At 52.3% G+C, this 20,718-nt stretch overlaps 1 protein-coding gene across 1 annotated transcript in view; it reads right to left on the reverse strand.

Moving 5' to 3' along the window:
• The window catches only part of TRIM44 (tripartite motif containing 44), a 57,283-nt gene extending 36,818 nt beyond the window's left edge, over positions 1-20,465 (reverse strand). The window contains exons 1-4 of the mRNA XM_083163865.1: positions 19,502-20,465; positions 11,455-11,532; positions 1,507-1,746; positions 61-80 (exon numbers count right to left, since the gene is read on the reverse strand). Coding sequence (XP_083019991.1) covers positions 61-80; positions 1,507-1,746; positions 11,455-11,532; positions 19,502-19,936 — 773 coding nt within the window. The 5' untranslated portion in view covers positions 19,937-20,465. The remainder of the gene's footprint in view (positions 1-60; positions 81-1,506; positions 1,747-11,454; positions 11,533-19,501) is intronic.
• Between the last annotated feature and the right edge of the window lie 253 nt (positions 20,466-20,718).

A 20,718-nucleotide genomic window follows, 5' to 3' on the forward strand; every position in this document is an offset into this window, starting at 1 on the left:
TATATGAGCTGTATGCTGTAGGTATGAGAGAAGGTACGCAGGTAATGCAATGGGACTCACCTGCAGTCATCTTCTGGGTTCTAAGGAGAAGAAGAAGAACCAGGAGTTAGAAGATCATTTAGCGGTTTTACGCGTCTTCCATCCGTACAGCACGTACACAGCATACTGTCACTTAGGGCCCGATATACTGCGAATGCCTGAACGAAGAAGGGGCAGGCGGCTTACATCCTGAGACATCAGCCGCTTGCCCCCAGGAGGCATCGGCCCGCCTGCGTACCCATGGGAACACCCAGCGTTCCAATGGGCGAGCCCCATTCCCGCTGTGGTCAGCCTGCCCCGATCCTTGTGTACGGCTCGCCGAAATTATTCGCCCAGTCCTCCATACATGGGAACGGTGCAGAATTTGACCCGTTCTGAGGCAATCAGAATTAGGCCCTTAGTACCGGGACAAATCATGTTGCATTGCAAGAATAAAATACATTTTTGTGTTTCTGCGGAATCGGTACATCTGTCAGAATGAACTTAGGTCTACAGTCATTAGGTCGACCCCACTAGGTCGACTGGCTGGAAGGTCGACCTGAATTAAGGTCGACATGGGCCAAGGTCGACATGACTTAAGGTCGAATTTGCATAAAGGTCGACATGAGGAAGGTCGACTGGTCATAAGGTCGACATGGGTTTTTCACTGTTTTTTGATCCGAATGTCGACACAGTCGACATGGACACAGTTGGCAATGAGAATCGGACCCTCGCATCGCTCGCTTCGCTCGCTATTTATCGGGCACGGTGGCTCGCTTCGCTCGCCACAGCTTTAATAACCTCCTCCACGCCCTAGTGGATAGTAGGGCATGAAATACCGCCTGTCGGCACATGTCGGCTCCAAAAACAGTGAAAAACCCCATGTCGACCTTATGACCAGTCGACCTTCCTCATGTTGACCTTTATGCAAATTCGACCTTAAGTCATGTCGACCTTGGCCCATGTCGACCTTAATTCAGGTCGACCTTCCTGCCAGTCGACCTAGTGGGGTCGACCTAATGACTGTAGACCTAAGTTCATTCTAATAGATGACCGCTTCCCGTTTCTGCATGCAGTGTAAATACTGGCTGCTTTGCATGTACAGTAGCTCACAATTTCTGAACAGCTTTATGTGTACAAAGGTCTGAGTTAGTACACGCCACTCCCCCATATCTATATCTCTGCACTTATTACATCTGTCCCATCTGCAGTGCAGCATGGTTATACCAAGGAAAAAAAAAATCCCCCTTCCCACTACTGGAGTCCCTTCTCTTCCCCGGTACTGTAAACGCTGTAGTCGGAGATCTCAGCAGACCAGGGACAAATGCTAACAGATTAAACATTCCATTAATACCATTTCCCACTCTGTGCAACCCAGATATTATAAATAACTCCTAGTTTAGTGTGGGAGGCCGTGTTGTGTCTGTCGCCCTGAGTAACAGCAGGAAGACAGATGCATAAAGTAATATAAATGTAGGATTTCGGTACCTCAGGTTTCTGCATGACCAATTGGTTAAAGCTGTTCAGTTGTCGGGTAATTTCTGCCATTTCCATCGTTAACTTTCCCATGTGGACGTTGAGCTCCGCGAGGACCTCAGTCACGTGTGCCGAGGCCACGGCCTCCTGGAGGTCCACGAAGTGCAAAACCTTCATCTCCTCCTCGTTCACCAACTGCTTCATGTGGTCAAACTCTTTCTGTATAAAGCTCTTCAGCTCACTGCGTGTGGCCTGCGGGATACCGGGAAACAAAAGGCGTTCTAACGTCAATGCCGTACAGCACCTGAGTTCGACGACTGTGCGGGATGCAGGAGGAACTTAGATTTTTTAAAGCGTCAATCACTTAGAAGGCATGGTTGGTTTTGCCCTGTAAGTGATTGCCCCTTTAAAAAAATGTCATCACATCTGGCTGATTCTATTTTTATTACATTTTATTTATAAGGCGCCACAAGGGGTTGGCAGCACCGTACATAGGGCAAACATTAGTACAATACAGTGTACACAACATTCCAGTGATTCAGACACTACAACAGCACAGGTAACAGCAGCACAATGCTCAGTACATAATACAGCTGGGATGTAGGGAAGCAGAGGAGGTGTCCGTGTACTACCAGGGGCAGCGCCATACATAGGGCACACATTAGTACAATACAGTGTACACAACATTCCAGTGATTAAGACACTACAACAGCACAGGTAACAGCAGCACAATGCTCAGTACATAATACAGCTGGGATGTAGGGAAGCAGAGGAGGTGTCCGTGTACTACCAGGGGCAGCGCTGTACATAGGGCACACATTAGTAAAATACAGGGGACACAGAACATTACAGTGACTGAGACACTACAACAGCACAGGTAACAGCAGCACAATGCTCAGTACACAATACAGCTGGGATGTAGGGAAGCAGAGGAGGTGTCCGTGTACTACCAGGGGCAGCGCCATACATAGGACACACATTAGTACAATACAGAGGACACAGAACATTACAGTGCCTGAGACACTACAACAGCACAGGTAACAGCAGCACAATGCTCAGTACATAATACAGCTGGGATGTAGGTAAGCAGAGGAGGTTTCCGTGTACTACCAGGGGCAGCACCGTACATAGGGCACACATTAGTACAATACAGGGGACACAGAACATTACAGTGACTGATACACTACAACAGCACAGGTAACAGCAGCACAATGCTCAGTACACAATACTGCTGGGATGTAGGGAAGCAGAGGAGGTGTCTGTGTACTACCGGGGCAGCGCCATACATAGGACACACATTAGTATAATACAGAGGACACAGAACATTACAGTGACTGAGACACAACAACAGCACAGGTAACAGCAGCACAATGCTCAGTACATAATACAGCTGGGATGTAGGGAAGCAGAGGAGGTGTCCGTGTACTACCAGGGGCAGCGCCATACATAGGACACACATTGGTACAATACAGGGGACACAGAACATTACAGTGACTGAGACACTACAACAGCACAGCTGAGATGTAGGGAAACAGGAGGTGTCTGAGTACTACCAGGTCCTACCTACAATACAGGAGGTGTCTGAGTACTAAGAGGTCCTACCTACAATACAGGAGGTGTCTGAGTACTACCGTCCTACCTACAATACAGGAGACAATAGGGGGTCTCATGCCCCAGGTGGTGGATGTGATACCCATATGTACATGCGGGGGGGGTCCTGGGGGACATAAATCCTAGTTTCAGCTCTGCTACAGGTTGTCCAGCAAGCAGTAGGACCCAGTGTAGGTCATGGTCCTTGAGCTGGGACAGCCGGCACTGCAGCCGTAGTAACCTGGACAATACATAGGGCCTGGTTCTGATTCGGTCAGCCACCTGCCCAGTTCTCAGAGCAAGACTCCGCAAGTCTAAGGCAGCAGAGGGTGACTTAGTTTTGCAAGCACTGTAGACAGTTCAGGCCCTAATGCTACCCTGCGGATGGATGTTTATGCAAAGTGGCGGGAATATACACTAGGTGTCAAGGAGGCGGGCATTTGCATGGCCGGTGGGTGGCGTTACAAGGCTCTCTAAGCAGCGAAGTTCTGCTGCTAGGCGAGCCAACCAGAATGACCTCCATATACTGCAGATGCAGCAGAAAGGGTTACAGCACAGAGGAATGTGCTGGTTGGGGAGTCATCATGGAGAACATTCCAGCTACAGGGAGGCAGGATTATGTGTAATCCATGAACAGAGATTTACCAATCCTCCCCCACATACTGACAATGCTGAGCCTGCAGCCAGGTACCGGAGTACTCCCACACCGTGGGGGCATCGTATAGATCTTATACTATATATCTTATACATATTTGCCTCCCCTCCTGCATTCTGCAGGAGACTCCCTGACATAGCAGCAATCTCCCTCTCTCCCCCATTAGTCTAGCAATCTCCCTCATGTCACCTAGCCCACAATACACTGTTAAAACATAGTTACCTCCCATCCTACATTCTGACATAACAGCAATCTCCGTTTCTCCCTCATTAGTCTAGCAATCTCCCTCATGTCACCTAGCCCACATTACACTGTTACATCATAGTTACCTCCTCTCCTGCATTCTGCAGGAGACTTCCTGACATAGCAGCAATCTCCCTCTCTCCCTCATTAGTCCAGCAATCTCCCTCATTTCACCTAGCCCACATTACACTGTTACATCATAGTTACCTCCCCTCCTGCAATCTGCAGGAGACTTCCTGACATAGCAGCAATCTCCCTCTCTCCCTCATTAGTCCAGCAATCTCCCTCATTTCACCTAGCCCACATTACACTGTTACATCATAGTTACCTCCCCTCCTGTATTCTGCAGGAGACTCCCTGATATAACAGCGCTCTCTCCCTCATTAGTCTAGCAATCTCCCTCATGTCACCTAGCCCACATTACACTGTTACATCATAGTTACCTCCCCTCCTGTATTCTGCAGGAGACTCCCTGATATAACAGCGCTCTCTCCCTCATTAGTCTAGCAATCTCCCTCATTTCACCTAGCCCACATTACACTGTTACATTTTTTTTGGAAAAAAGTAATGAGAGATATATATATTTACATTGAATCATCAGTGCTATTTCCCAGCACTTTACCAAGCATAGTAGCTCTTACTAACTGCTTTGGGGATCATCTACATTTGGATTTAAGTCATTTTACAAGATTCCTCTCAGATGTAGCAGTACACACCCACGCTTCTAGGTGAGATGTTCACAATCTCTTTTCACAATCTCTCCATATATGGAAGTAGACACGCCCTTTGGGGAGCTGTGGAAAATTCTGCTACCAACTATAATCTCCCTGAAACTAGTTTTCAAAAGTAGGCAAGTATGATCTTATATCATATAGATCTTATATAGTATAGATCTTATATCATATAGATATTGTATCATATAGATCTTATATCGTATATATCTTGTATAGCTATTTGCAGCAGTACAGCAGCGTTCCATACATTGACATTGACTGACTGTAGCCCATACCCCATCTCTATACAGCGGTCTCTATACAGTGGTTTGTAATGAACCTATACTATATATAGCATGCAGCCAATGATACTGGATTGCCAATTCCCTGCTCCATATAGAACATTAGGGGTTTGGCTCATTCGTTAAACAGTGTCAAAGGTCGACATGCACAAAAGTATTTTTTTCAAGGTGCCAATTCCCCATGGACCCCCCATGAGTGTACTGCGTCCCCTCACAAGGCTTCGCCATGTTTCGGGCAAGGGCACTTTACCCAACTGTAGCTCATGTGGATGGCAAAGTATAAACCTTAAAAAAAATGATATCTACCATAGGTTGCGTCAACCATTATCCTGTTACCATGTCGACCTAACATGTGTCTACAAATAATGGTCAAGCTAACATCTGTCTGCCTATAGTTCGGATCCGGATCCGGACTGTTAGTGAGGATTCTCTGAATGAAAGAACCGGCTCAAGTGACACCAGTAATAACCATTCAAAGAAAATCTGAATTGCAACTTGCTGAGTTCTATGCGCCCACCTGCAACTGTTACTAAGCGGAGAGCTTCCATCTGTCTGTAAATGAGCAGGAAATGTCTCTTATTTGCATTGGTATAAGGGATTTGCAGTCATCAGTGTCTAGGCTGACAGTGAAAAGGTCGGCCACTATTGATCGACAGTCAAAAAATTGACACATGAGCAGGTCGACATGCATGTCAACATAAGCAAACGGTCGACATCATACCTCCCAACTGTCCCGCTTACCGCGGGAACGTCACGGTATTCGGGGATGTTCCCGCGTATTCAGCAAATGGGGCACGGCTGGAGGACGCGTCATCCCGTGAGGCAACGCCCCCTTTTCGGGAGCGCGCACGGCTTAGCCGCGCGGGAGTGTAGATCTCCCCCTTCAAAAAGTTGGGAGGTATGCAACATGCGTTTAAAAAAAAAAATATTTAAACTGACTAGTACACTTGGCGGTGGACCACACTTACCTATTCTCCAAGAGGGTCCCGGAGACTCCTAGTTTTTTAGGGATCTACTGATCAGTAGATGGATCCTGCTTAGTTAATAATGAAAGAGGCAGGATGGGAATCGCAGGACCGTATTACCTCACAACTGGGCCCCCAGGCTTTCAGGTATTTCGGGCCCCGCACAGCACATGTCTCACCCCACTACAGCTGATGTTTGGGAAGCGGAGCTTATGCTACCACGGCCCCTCTGCATTACTGCATCCAATGTGGTCATGCAGCAAAGCCGTGTCGCATTCCAAGCCTCTCTGCTCAGATAAGAGCACAGGCGAAACGCACAGAAAGAGTCATGTATTTAGTGAAATTGCAGGAGGGTGTGTAAAAGCCAATAATGCAATCTGAAGGCTGACCTACGCTCTAATTAAAAGCAGTCTCTAATCAAAGAGCGTTGTAATGAGAGGTTACCCGCTGCTGCAATGAAAGAGACCCAACCTGCATTATGCATCTACAGCAGGACTTGTCCCTGAGACGCCAGGAGTAGGGGCATTGCCAATGGTGGGGGCAGAGACTTCACGCCATATGCGAGCGCTGTTCTGCTGTGATTTTCAGTCACCAGCGCAATTTAATACCCTTAATCCATAGAGCATCTATCAGTAGCTGGGAGAGCTGGGGGGATACATCCCGGCATCACTAACCAGACATATGAAACATTAAGAAGAGGAGAACACATCAATTAGAGCCTGCATTAACATCAGTTCTCCCAAACCTTTATCCTGCAGGGATGAATCAAGTAATGGAAATGCAAGCTGGGCGCAGCCGGGGGCCTGGGGAGAATGGGAACGAGCAGAAGTGATTATTAGCAGAAATCTGGGCTCATGGGAAGTGCAACCGGGCACTTGTGTGCTGGAAGGAGCGTGCAAAACCTACAGATGTGCCAATGTGGTGGACAGTACAACTCTGAACACCCCCCCTCCTCCCCACCCACCCATGCTGTCAATGTGATAATACACAGGGAAGTGTGTTATACAGTGTAAGGAGTCAGTACAAATAAAAAAAATGAAGCAGTTAGCACCCTAACCCTCCCTCCAACAGCCTAACCTTCCCCACCCCCAGCATAACCCTAACCTTCCCCTCCCACAGCCTAACCCAGTGATGGCTAACCTTGACACTCCAGCTGTTGTTGAACTACACACCCCAGCATGCCCTGCATCAGTTTTAGCATGGTCAAATAGCAAAACTGTATCAGGGCATGATGGGATGTGTAGTTCAACAACATCTGGAGTGTCAAGGTTAGCCATCACTGGCCTAACCCTCCTGCAGCCTTACCCTCCCTCCCGGCAGCCTAACCTTCCCTCCCTGCAGCCTAACCTTCCCCTCCTGCAGCCTGACCCTAACCTCCCCTCCTTCAGCCTAACCCTAACCTTCCCCCCCACAGCCTAACCCTAACCTTCCCCTCCCACAGCCTAACCCTCCCTCCCCTCTGCAGCCTAACCCTAGCATTCCCCTTCTGTAGCCTAACCCTAACCTTCCCCTCCTGCAGCCTAACCCTAACCTCCCCTCCTGCAGCCTAACCCTAACCTCCCCTCCCGCAGCCTAACCCTAACCTCCCCTCCCGCAGCCTAACCCTAACCTTCCCCTCCTGCAGCCTAACCTCCCCTCCTGCAGCCTAACCCTAACCTCCCACCTGCAGCTTAACCCAAACCTCCCCTCCTGCAGCCTAACCCTAACCTCCCACCTGCAGCTTAACCAAAACCTCCCCTCCTGCAGCCTAACCCTAACCTCCCACCTGCAGCTTAACCCTAACCTCCCCTCCTGCAGCCTAACCCTAATCTTCCCCAACTGCAGCCTCACCCTAACCTCCCCTCCCACAGCCCAACCCTAACCTCCCACCTGCAGCCTAACCCTAACCTCCCCTCCTGCAGCCTAACCCTAACCTCCCACCTGCAGCCTAACCCTAACCTCCCCTTCTGCAGCCTAACCCTAACCTCCTCTCCCACAGCCCAACTCTAACCTCCCCTCCCGTAGCCCAACCCTCCCTCCCCTCCCACAGCCTAACTATAACCTCCCCTCATGCAGCCTAACCTTCCCTCCAACAGCCTAACTCTAACCTCCCCTCCCGAAACCAAACCCTCCCTCCCCTCCCACAGCCTAACTCTAACCTCCCCTCCTGCAGCCTGACCCTAACCTCCCCTCCTGCAGCCTAACCCTAACCTTCCCCTCCTGCAGCCTGACCCTAACCTCCCCTCCCGCAGCCTAACCCTAACCTCCCCTCCTGCAGCCTAACCCTAATCTTCCCTCCCGCAGCCTAACCCTAACCTCCTCTCCCGCAGCCAACCCTCCCTCCCTCCCACAGCCTAACCCTAACCTCCCCTCCCACAGCCTAACCCTAACCTCCCCTCCCACAGCCTAACCCTCCCTCCCCTCCCACAGCCTAACCCTAACCTCCCCTCCCACAGCCTAACCCTAACCTCCCCTCCCACAGCCTAGCCCTCCCTCCCCTCCCACAGCCTAACTCTAACCTCCCCTCCTGCAGCCTAACCCTAACCTCCCCTCCTGCAGCCTAACCCTAACCTCCCCTCCTGCAGCCTAACCCTAACCTCCCCTCCTGCAGCCTAACCTTCCCCTCCCACAGCCTAACCTTAACCTCCCCTCCGGTCGCCTAACCCTAACCTCCCCTCCCACAGCCTAACCCTAACCTCCCCTCCTGTCGCCTAACCCTAACCTCCCCTCCTGCAGCCTAACCCTAACCTCCCCTCCTGTCGCCTAACCCTAACCTCCCCTCCTGCAGCCTAACCCTAACCTCCCCTCCTGCAGCCTAACCTTCCCCTCCCACAGCCTAACCTTAACCTCCCCTCCGGTCGCCTAACCCTAACCTCCCCTCCTGCAGCCTGACCCTAACCTCCCCTCCTGCAGCCTGACCCTAACCTCCCCTCCTGCAGCCTAACCCTAACCTCCCCTCCTGCAGCCTAACCCTAACCTCCCCTCCTGCAGCCTAACCCTAACCTCCCCTCCCACAACCTAACCCTAACCTCCCCTCCAACAGCCTAACCCTAACCTCCCCTCCCGCAGCCCAACCCTCCCTCCCCTCCCACAGCCTAACCTTAACCTCCCCTCCCACAGCCTAACTCTAACCTCCCCTCCTGCAGCCTGACCCTAACCTCCCCTCCTGCAGCCTAACCTTCCCCTCCCACAACCTAACCCTAACCTCCCCTCCTGCAGCCTAACCCTAACCTCCCCTCCTTCAGCCTGACCCTAACCTCCCCTCCTGCAGCCTAACCATAACCTCATCTCCTGCAGCCTAACCTTCCCCTCCCACAGCCTAACCCTAACCTCCCCTCCTGCAGCCTAACCCTAACCTCCCTTCCTGCAGCCTAACCCTAACCTCCCCTCCTGCAGCCTGACCCTAACCTCCCCTCCTGCAGCCTAACCCTAACCTCCCCTCCTGCAGCCTAACCCTAACCTCCCCTCCTGCAGCCTAACCTTCCCCTCCCACAGCCTAACCCTAACCTCCCCTCCTGCAGCCTGACCCTAACCTCCCCTCCTGCAGCCTAACCCTAACCTCCCCTCCTGCAGCCTAACCCTAACCTCCCCTCCTGCAGCCTAACCTTCCCCTCCCACAGCCTAACCTTAACCTCCCCTCCTGTCGCATAACCCTAACCTCCCCTCCCACAGCCTAACCCTAACCTCCCCTCCTGTCGCCTAACCCTAACCTCCCCTCCTGCAGCCTAACCCTAACCTCCCCTCCTTCAGCCTGACCCTAACCTCCCCTCCTGCAGCCTTACCATAACCTCATCTCCTGCAGCCTAACCTTCCCCTCCCACAGCCTAACCCTAACCTCCCCTCCTTCAGCCTAACCCTAACCTCCCCTCCTGCAGCCTAACCCTAACCTCCCTTCCTGCAGCCTAACCCTAACCTCCCCTCCTGCAGCCTGACCCTAACCTCCCCTCCTGCAGCCTAACCCTAACCTCCCCTCCTGCAGCCTAACCCTAACCTCCCCTCCCACAGCCTAACCCTAGCCTCCCCTCCTGCCGCCTAACCTCCCCTCCCACAGCCTAACCCTAACCTCCCCTCCCACAGCCTAACCCTAACCTCCCCTCCCACAGCCTAACCCTAACCTCCCCTCCTGCAGCCTAACCCTAACCTCCCCTCCTGCAGCCTAACCTTCCCCTCCCACAGCCTAACCTTAACCTCCCCTCCTGTCGCATAACCCTAACCTCCCTTCCTGCAGCCTAACCCTAACCTCCCCTCCTGCAGCCTGACCCTAACCTCCCCTCCTGCAGCCTAACCCTAACCTCCCCTCCTTCAGCCTGACCCTAACCTCCCCTCCTGCAGCCTTACCATAACCTCATCTCCTGCAGCCTAACCTTCCCCTCCCACAGCCTAACCCTAACCTCCCCTCCTGCAGCCTAACCCTAACCTCCCCTCCTGCAGCCTAACCCTAACCTCCCTTCCTGCAGCCTAACCCTAACCTCCCCTCCTGCAGCCTGACCCTAACCTCCCCTCCTGCAGCCTAACCCTAACCTCCCCTCCTGCAGCCTAACCCTAACCTCCCCTCCCACAGCCTAACCCTAGCCTCCCCTCCTGCCGCCTAACCTCCCCTCCCACAGCCTAACCCTAACCTCCCCTCCCACAGCCTAACCCTAACATCCCCACCCCCCATCACCAGCCTTACGCTAACCCGCCCCCACATACTTATGACCGGGACCCCGGCAATCAACATCCTCCTAGGTGTCGGCATTCTGGTCTTTTGGCTGCTAGTTGGGATGCCGTCATTGGTATTTGGACTGCCGGCATCCCATCTGTGGCATGTCTCTCTACATGCTTTAATAATTGCACACTGGGGGTAATTCTGGTTGTTTGTAAAAGCAAACTCCTTGTGTAATAAACAAATCCATGCTGCGCTGCAGGTGGGGCTGATGTAACAGGTGCAGAGGGAGTTACATGTGGATGGGGTGTGTTACATCTGCCCCACCTGCAGTGCAGCATGGATTTTTCCATTAGAGGAGTTTGCTTTTACAAACCAACCAGAATCCCCCCCTCCCTTGTGTGCAGTAGTTATCAAAGCTTGTAGAGAGATAAAATTGTGAGAGATACAGTAACGCACCAACCAATCAGCTCATAAAATACATTTTTAAAAGAGAGAGAGAGAGAGCTGGATGGGCAGATGTGCATCCGCTGGGGGCCGAGTATAGGATGGGCGAGACATCCTTAACGAGCGCTGTCTGCAAATCCGAGGCAGCTGGAACAGGGCTCTCTTCTGTTTCTTAGCTACTGCATTAAAGATGCCCCATTGAGCCCATTAATTACACAGAAGAAGACGCCAGCCGAGAGAAAAGGAGCGGAGACGCTTCCTGTACGGTGTCCAAACTCTACAAGTGAAAGCCCCCAGTGACAGTTACCCAGACAAAGCCAAAGAACCCAGAAATCATGCAGGAAAACAGCAGGCGGAGAGACAAAGGGGGCGAGGAGGATCGCAGGGGGCACACAGAGCGTGGGAAGGGCGCCACACTTACTTTGGGGTTGGCGCACTGCTCCTTCAGTCTTTCCACCATCTCACCCATGGCAACCTTCAGGTCGAAGGGTTTTCTGTTCTGTAGGATGAGAACAAAGGTCGCACATGGTTAGGAACAGTCGCTGAGAACACCGATGTATGGTTACAGAGAGCCTGTTACCAGCAGACTGCAGGGCGGCAAACCACAAGGAACCTGGGCCCAGTGGCATAGCCGGGCTGGCCCCGTGGCCCTAGGGTTGCACATGAATGGTGGGTTCTGTGTTACAAGCAGATATTAATCAGTCACAGAACGTGTCATCTGTCTTGTGCATATTGCAGGCTGCCACCTGCTGTGGGATGGGGTCTGCAGGTCGATACACGAAAAGGGTCAACATGGGTTTTTCACTGGATTTTCCCCCGAAAAGTTGTTTCTTCATACTTTACTAAGGATACGGTCACTATGTATACAAGGATTAGGTCGAAAAGCAAATAGGTCGACATGGTCATTATGTCGACACAAGCATTAGACGGTGTCGGCATCCGGGTAACAGTATGAAAAACACCATGTCAACCTTTTGACTGTTGACCTTCCCCATGTTGACAGAATGCATGTGTCGACTAAACGACCCTGTCGACCTAGCCCCATGTTGACCCTCGGTCATGTCCACCTTCATGTCGACCTAGTGGTGTTGAATTAATGCTTGTCGACCTAGTTGCTGTCTATACAGTGATCCATACCCCTTTACTATCCAAGTGGATATAGAGTTAAGGCCCCCATACACTATGCAATTTGGGCCCAATTTCACCCGACTCTTGCGGATCAGGCCAAGACTTTGGGTGAAATTGGCCCAAATAGCAGGCGTGTGACATCCTATCCACTGCGCGGTCCCATGTGCATCAGATCGGAGCCGGTCGTGCTTCACATAAGGGGATGATTCTGGTTAGTTTGAAACGCAAACTTCTTTAATGGAGAAAAACATGCTGCACTGCAGGTGGGGCTGATGTAACGTGTGCAGAGAGAGTTAGATTTGGGTGTTACTTTGTTTCTGTGCAGAGTAAATACTGGCTGCTTTATTCTTACACTGCATTATAGATTTCAGTTTGAACACACCCCACCCAAACCTAACTCTCTCTGCACATGTCACATCTGCCTCACCTGCGGTTCACATACTTTTATCCAATAAAGAAGCGCATGCAATACATTGGGAGGGTCCCGGTTAATGAAGGGGATTGGAAGTAACTACGAGAAGTTGCACAGTGTATGGGCACTAAGAGAAGTTGCACAGTGTATGGGCACTAAGAGAAGTTGCACAGTGTATGGGCACTAAGAGAAGTTGCACAGTGTATGGGCACTAAGAGAAGTTGCACAGTGTATGGGCACTAAGAGAAGTTGCACAGTGTATGGGCACCTTTAGACTATAATAGTTTGCCGAGTGCAACCAGGCACCGTGCCCGAAGCAGGGAGAGCGAAGTGAGCCATGCGGAGGGACGCGGTACATTTATACATTGTCCATGTCGACCAAGACACCAATACCAGGAAAACTCACGTTGACCTTTTCCATGTCAACCTATTGCTTTTGTCAACCTTTTCATTGTGTAAACATAAAGTACGTCGACCTTTTGTCGAACTGTCTACCCTATGACCCCTGCATCGGAGGAAGCCACTGCTGGCCATTGCTGGGGGGGCTCTCAGGATACGGCCTCCTCAATCAAAGTGCCGCCCTCCCACAACTGCAGCGTTGGGCGCTGGAAACAGACCGCCGCATTATTACATCACATTATGCATTTTTTAAATAAAATAATTATGTTACTATTTGTTTTACACAATTTTTGTCTGTAAGTCAGGCTTCTATTTCCTGTGCATATATGTAACCCATGTAGCATCCATGCAGTACCCCTCCCATCCCCCCAGGCAGCCGCAGGACCCCCCAAGGCCGCAGCGCATAATGTAATTGGGATGATTTATGCTCTATGTAGACACATCTTATAGAGGCAGAACATTAATCAGGACAGTTTATGCAGAAGCCGGGCCACACGCTATGTCATAGTCACTACCATGGCGGGAGAAATACACCTAGGGAATGTGTGTGTGTGTGTGTGTGTGTGTAAAATTATATTATATTACTGTGGCAGGGAGAGCAATGATCCACATGGACCAATGTGCAACAACAAGGATCAGGACTAATGCTGTGTACACACGGTGAGATTCAACTACTTGCTATTCGACTTAAAGGCCCCCATACACTGTGCGATTTGGGCCCGATTTCACCCGATTCGGATGGATCGGGCAGTGAAATCGGCCCAAATCGTATGTTTAGACATGCCATCCGACCCGATGCGCACGGGACCGCGCATCGGGTCGGGAGGTCGGACGGGCTGCACATAAGATTTGGTAAATTTATGTGCAGCCTGGAGGCGAGCAGGGGAAGGGGCGTATGGGGAGCTCAGCTGATTCAAGGGGCAGGGGAGGCGCACTGACCTGGGCGGTGATCGCCGCAAGCAGGGAGCCGATGATCCGGGGCGGTGATCGCAGTGATGGGCACCCTGTAGCGTGGGGGAAGCCGGTCAGCACCTGGCTCCCCCTGACAGCAGCTCCCCCCGGGGACTTCTTGTGATGAATCGCTTGCAAAACTTGGCACATCAAGTGCCAGATCGTGTGTGACCCCCCTGGAGTTGTCAGTAGATTAGGTCCGACTTGTCCTTTGGACAAGTCTTCCTAATGTATGGGGGCCTTAAGATTCGAGTGCTATGAAATCTTTGTTAACTCTGTACTATTTACATACAATTCATGCTATCTACATTCTATTTGCACTATATATTCATTGCTGCCCTGTCTATCTGGGTTTCGATTTGTGCTGTCGCGGGAGTGCGCATTGGGATCGCAAGGTAAAAAACCTGTGCGATCTGCATGCGATCTGTATACGATCTGCATGCGATCCCGATGTGATTTTGACTATATAGTCAAAATCTCATGCTGATTGTACCGGTGTGTACAGTCCATAGTTGCCTACCCTCCAACATTCTGCAGTAGACTCCCTGAAATAGCAGCAATCTCCCTCTCTCCCCCATTAGTCTAGCGATCTCCCTCATTTCACCTAGTCCACATTACACGGTTACATTTTTTTGGGAAAAAGGAATGAGAGGTATGGTGTACACACCATTAGAGCAGCAGCAGGACTGATTAGATCCAGTCCAGGATTTCCTAAAGACCTGCTGGAATCATGGTTTGACTAATTAACAACACTTGTGGTTTCCTGTTAAATGTCTATTCAGAGCAGAGGATCAGGATTCCCAATGCCAGTAATACCCATTTCCCACAAGCCTAAATTCCCGGGCTGGGAGCAGGGTTGTTCCCGAGTTCAACCCGGGGTCCTGGCCGGTGTGAAAGGAGAAGGGGTACTTACCCGGGTTGCCGGTCCTCAGTGCATGCTGTCAGGCTGGGGATCCACACAGGCGGTGGGCGCAGATGACAGGACAGGCGGTGGATGAAGATGACGCAGCTCTCCGGCGCCTTCACTGCAGCTGGTGAGCTGCGTCATCTGCGCCCGCCATCTGACCTGCCATCCACACCCGCCGCCTGTGTGGATCCCTGACCTGCACCGAGGATGAGTACTCTCCGCCGCCATCCAACCTCCTGCCTGCCTCCGCCGCCATTCCGCCTCCTGCCCGCTTCCTTCCCACACCAGAAAATGCAGGGACTTTTCTGGTGTGAAAGGGGCCAAGGGGTATTAGTGGCTGGGTTATAGGTTTGTGGTGTAGGGACTACGCTAGGGACCTCTGGAGTGTTGTACGCACATTATGAAGCCTGTGAATTGCCTGCTGTATACCTGCCATGCTGTGACTTGTGAATTGCCTGCTGTATACCTGCCATGCTGTGACTTGTGAATTGCCTGCTGTATACCTGCCATGCTGTGACTTGTGCATTGCCTGCTGTACACCTGCCATGCTGTGACTTGTGAATTGCCTGCTGTACACCTGCCATGCTGTGACTTGTGAATTGCCTGTATGTTGCGAACCTGCTACAAATAAAAGAAACAACTTCTTTACATCCATTGTATGTGATATATTTATGTATACTTGTTGTATCGCCTTGTTTATTTGTAATATGCCTATTGTGTCATGTACTGATAATATTGTCACATAAACCTGAATACAGAGTTTAGTAACCCATTCACGTCCGATGGGATCCTACAGGCCGCCATGAATATTTGTCGCAGCCCGTAGCACCTTCTAGGATTGCATATGAAACATTGTATCCAAAAGGACTGCATACAAGGTTCACATCATATGCGGTTCTCGCCCTTGTGGATAGAGGCCTTAAGAATTAAGCAGCCAGTATTTATCCTGGATAAAAACAAAATAACGCACCCAAATCTAAGTCTCTCTGCACCTGTTGCATCTGCCCCACCTGCAGTGCAGCATGGTTTTGTCCATTTTGAAAACAAATTTGCCCTGCGATCACTCTGAATTAGGCCCAGATATCCAATAGTCACAGATTAGTCAGATAAGCGGTTATTGGTACGGATAGTCAGATATAATCGGTTAGTGGTACGGATAGTCAGATATAAGCAGTTAGTGGTGCGGTTAGTAAGATATAAGCGGTTAGTGGTGGTGCGGTTAGTCAGATATAAGCGGTTAGTGGTGTGGTTAGTCAGATATAAGAGGTTAATGGTACGGATAGTCAGATATAGGGGGAGATTCTCTAAGAATCTCCGCCCTCCTTCGCAATTATAATTATCGCATATGTTCTAACATATGCGATAATTATAGCAAAGGTCAGCTCTTGCGTTAAGAGCTGTCCTTTTCGTTGAGAGTCGCCGGGTCCCAGCAGGTTCCGGCGGCTCCCCCCTCTCTCCCACACCCGGCGCTGCTGCTACGCCGGGCTCTCCTCCTCCCTGCACCCGGAAGAGGATCAGTGCAGGGAAGAGGTCACAGGTCCGGGCAGCACAGCGCTGTGCTGCCCGGACACAGGTGAGGGGGGAGGGGGCGATGCGGGGCGGCGGGGGTCCGTGCGGGGTGGCGGGGGGTCGTTGCAGGGTGGCGGTGGGATGCGGTAGAAGCCCATTGGCTTCTATGGGGCATCGCCAGATTTTTCTGGCAATGTCCCCCGCCGTGTTAACCCGGCGGGGGATGCTTACAGCACAGCATGCTTAGCTTAGAGAATCTCCCCCATAAGCAGTTAGTGGTGCGGATAGTCAGATAGGTACTTGTTTCCTAGCACGGCGCCCATCGTATACCATATTTAGTGGTATGCAATGCGATATTCCCGTTAAATTAACAGGAGTGCTTGTACGATGAAATATCGCATAGCATCGCATGCCAGCAAATGGCATGCAATGCAATTTTTAATTGTACAAGCACCCTAATGGGTGCTTACAATGTTAAATGCACCCCCACTATCAACGCCAACCCAAAGTGTGGTGTGCGCAGCTAGCCCGCACGGGGTGGCGGTATGCGTCCTCCGACCTTTTCATACCCCCTCTATCCACGCCGGCGTGGAGTTGACTCTAGATAGTGTGGCGAGCGCAGTGAGCCACCGTGCCTGAAGCGTGGAGAGCGCAGCCAGCCCCACGAGCGGAGGCGGAATACGAGCCCAAATCGTGGCGAGCGCAGCGAGCCCCTGCGAGAGGACACGGAATACATGTAAAGTAATCCGTGTCCGCTCACCACACTTCGGGCTTGGTTGCTCGCCACACTATCTGAAATCAACTCCGCGCCGCTGTGCATAGTGGGGGTATGAAAAGGTCGGAGGACGCGTACCGCCGCCCCTTGCGGGCTCGCTGCGCTTCGGGTTCGCGTTGATAGTGGGGGTGGCGTTGACAGTGGGGGTGCATTTAACATTGGAAGCACCCATTAGGGTGCTTGTACAATTAAAAATCGCATTGCATGCATGGCCAGGTGTATGAGGGGAAGTCATGTGACTTCAGCTCTGCCCCCCGATCAGCCTGATTCTATCACAGCCGCTGAGTAAAGGCCCCCATACATTAGTCCGACTTGTCCTGAGGACAAGTCGGACCTGATTTCTCCCTGCAGCTCCCCGGGAGGGGTATACATTTTGCGAATGATACATCGCATGCGATGTATCATTTGCAACTCCCGGGGAGCTACAAGGTGGAGGGAGCAGGGGGGCAAGGGACATCCAGGTGGCGGGTGGAGGACGCTGCGAGGTGGCTGGGGGGGCGCTGCTAGTAGCCCAGAGGCAGCGGACGCTGCGGGGGACACAGGCGGCAGTAACGTAGAGGCAGGCAGGGGGAGCCGGGAGCTGTCAGCGCTGGAGAAAAAAAAAGCCCATACAATGAATGGGTGGCCTGTGATTGGCTGAGCGCTCTCTCAGCCAATTGCTGACTGGCTGAGAGAGAGCTCAGCCAATCACAGTCTGCCCATTCATTGTATGGGCTTTTTTTTTTTCCTCCAGCGCTGACAGCTCCCGGCTCCCCCTGCCTGCCTCTACGTTACTGCCGCCTGTGTCGCCCGCAGCGTCCGCTGCCTCTGCGCTACTAGAAGCGTCCCCCGCCCCCCCTCCCCCTGCTCCCTCCACCGGACGGAGCATTGACAGCTCCCTGCTCCGGCTCCCCCTGCCCATCTCCCTCACCAGCATCTGCCGCCTGTGTCCCCTGCCCGGCTGCCCATAAGATTTAGCAAATCTTATGTGCAGCCGGTCCGACCTCCCGACTCTGACCCGATGCGCACGGGACCGCGCATTGGGTCGGACCGGGTGTCTATACCTGCGATTTGGCCCGATTTCACTGCCCGATCCATCTGAATCGGGTGAAATCGGGACCAAATCGCATAGTGTATGGGGGCCTTAAGTCCTGGGCTACGCACAGACTACACACACTGGGGAATCCTTACATAGGGCCTTATTCTGATCGGTGCGGCCGGATCCGAATATGCGGCCAGGACCGTGCGTGCGAAACCCCGCCTTCCATACGGATCGCTCACTCCGTCCGTACGCGGTAAGAAGCTGCCTGAACGGACCGCACGTGTATTTTTCATGGAATACGCCTCCTCCATCTCAGGGAACCTCCCCCATCATTCGATGGTCGCAGACCATCGAATGCAGGACCGAGTGGTCCACCAGCTCCCGCAACCTCAGACCACACGGGCATTTCTCCGTGCAAAAGCAGGGATCTGGGCGGGCAGCTGACATCCGGCGATGTCATATGTCCGCCCCCTACACGTGCGTCACGGCCGCATTACCATACGTACGCCCAGCGTTTGCATGGGAACGCCCATGAAACGCGGGGCGTACGCATATGGTAATGAGCCCAAATAGCCCTTCACGCCCCTCTCCACCCCCTGTTCGGAGTGTTCCCATATCATGCGGGATTTGGCCGTACGCCCCGCTCGCACATGAGCAGAGACGCCTCTGCACATGCGCAGACACAAAACATTGGCGGCCCGAACGCACGCGGATATTACCGCACCAACCAGAATAAGGGCCATGGTGAGAGGCTGTTATCTGGGAGTGTCAGGGAATACGCAGGCGTGGCCAGGTGTATAAGGGGAAGTCATGTGACGTCAGCTCTGCCCCTAATCAGCCTGATTCTATCGCAGCCGCTGAGTAAGTCCTGGGCTACGCACAGATTGTGCACACTGGGGAATCATTACATGGTGAGCGGCTGTTATCTGGGAGTGTCAGGTAATACGCAGGCGTGGCCAGGTGTGTGAGGGGAAGTCATGTGACGTCAGCTCCACCCCCGATCAGCCTGATTCTATCGCATCTGCTGAGTAAGTCGGGCTACGCACAGACTGCGCACACTGGGGAATCATTAGATGGTGCGCGGTTTGCGAATGGATGGTAATCACTGATGCAGTTACTTTTCGCAAGCTGTACTAATCAATTCGCTGGCTTGCATGGGGCGGGATTTCACTCTGGGCAGAGTATACCTGATTGCAGGGTTCTGCAATGGGTGAGATATCACTCTGACTGGGCAATGCATACCTGATCGCAGGGCCCTGCAATGTAGCAGCCCAGCGATCAGGACTCAGTAAGGCCCATTACACCACATTATAAAATAAGCCCAACACACTCGAGCCCGTGGTATTACCCCAGCACACACATGTACCTTCATCTCCTGGTAGGCGTCATTGAGGGTAATAAGCTGGTGTTGGCGGTGGTCCCCAGCCACGGCGCACAGGACACAGATAATCTTGCAGTCCTCCTTGCAGTACAGGCTCAGTTCCTGCATGTGCAAGGGGCAGTTTTTCCTCTCGAAGGCATCGCTCTGTCTGGTGTCAGCCGCCGATTCCTCCATCGGGGTATTTTCTTCCACCGGGGTCATTTCCTCCGCCCGGGTGTTTTCCTCCTCTGTGCGTGCCCGTGCAAAGTCTCTTACCCTGTGCCCAGCGTACAGCTGCCCGTGCTCTCCGGCGTGCAAGTCGCAGTAAGAGAAATGGCAGTCGTCGCAGATGACAAGAGCCTCTCTGGCCTCGTCCGGCTCACAGGCGTCGCAGGTGCCATCATAGGGGAGCTGGGCCGCTTCCTCTGGGGCATTCGCCATGCTAGAACTTGGTATGGGTCCTGGGTGTAGCGGAGCTGGAATCTCCCCGTCAGTGCATGTCCCGGGGGGCAGTAGCTCAGATGTCCCCCTGGCAGGAGCTGTGCATGTTGGTTGTACTCGGCCTTCTTTGGTTTCCGTGTCCGTCTGCTCTTGCTGTTAGTGTGTGTGCTGCACTCTTGTACTTTACCTTCTTCCTGCAATGTGATCCTCAGCAAGCACAATCGCACACACCCTTTGTACCGTGCACACCTTTCCCTTCCTGCAGTGCACAAGCGATCGCTCTCATTGTCTGTGTCAGAACAATAAGGATTTAGCAGCCTGCGGCCTGCTCTGTGCTGCCTGAGCTCTTCCTGGCTGAGTCCTCACGCTCCACGCTGCTGTGTTTTCCTTCCTGAGTCACCAGTGCAGGAAGTGAGAGGCTGTAAGCAGATGGGAGGCCGGCCTGGTGCACGGCATAGCTGCCTACCCTCCTGCATTCTGCAGGTGACTCCCTGACAGTCATAGCAGCAATCTCCCTCTCTCCTTCATTAGTCTAGCAATCTCCCTCATGTCACCTAGCCCACATTACACTGTTACATCATAGTTACCTCCCCTCCTGCATTCTGCAGGAGATTCCCTGACATAGCAGCAATCTCCCTCTCTCCCTCATTAGTCCAGCAATCTCCCTCATGTCAACTAGCCCACATTACACTGTAGGTGCGTACACGGGGGCGATTTTGTGTAATATCACGGGAAATATGGTGCGCGCTCCCGTTTTTACCCCTGTAGTGATCGCTGGTCGC

Source organism: Crinia signifera, chromosome 11 (genome assembly GCF_055691185.1).
Source record: "Crinia signifera chromosome 11, ASM5569118v1, whole genome shotgun sequence".
In the NCBI taxonomy this organism is placed as follows: Eukaryota; Metazoa; Chordata; class Amphibia; order Anura; family Myobatrachidae; genus Crinia; species Crinia signifera.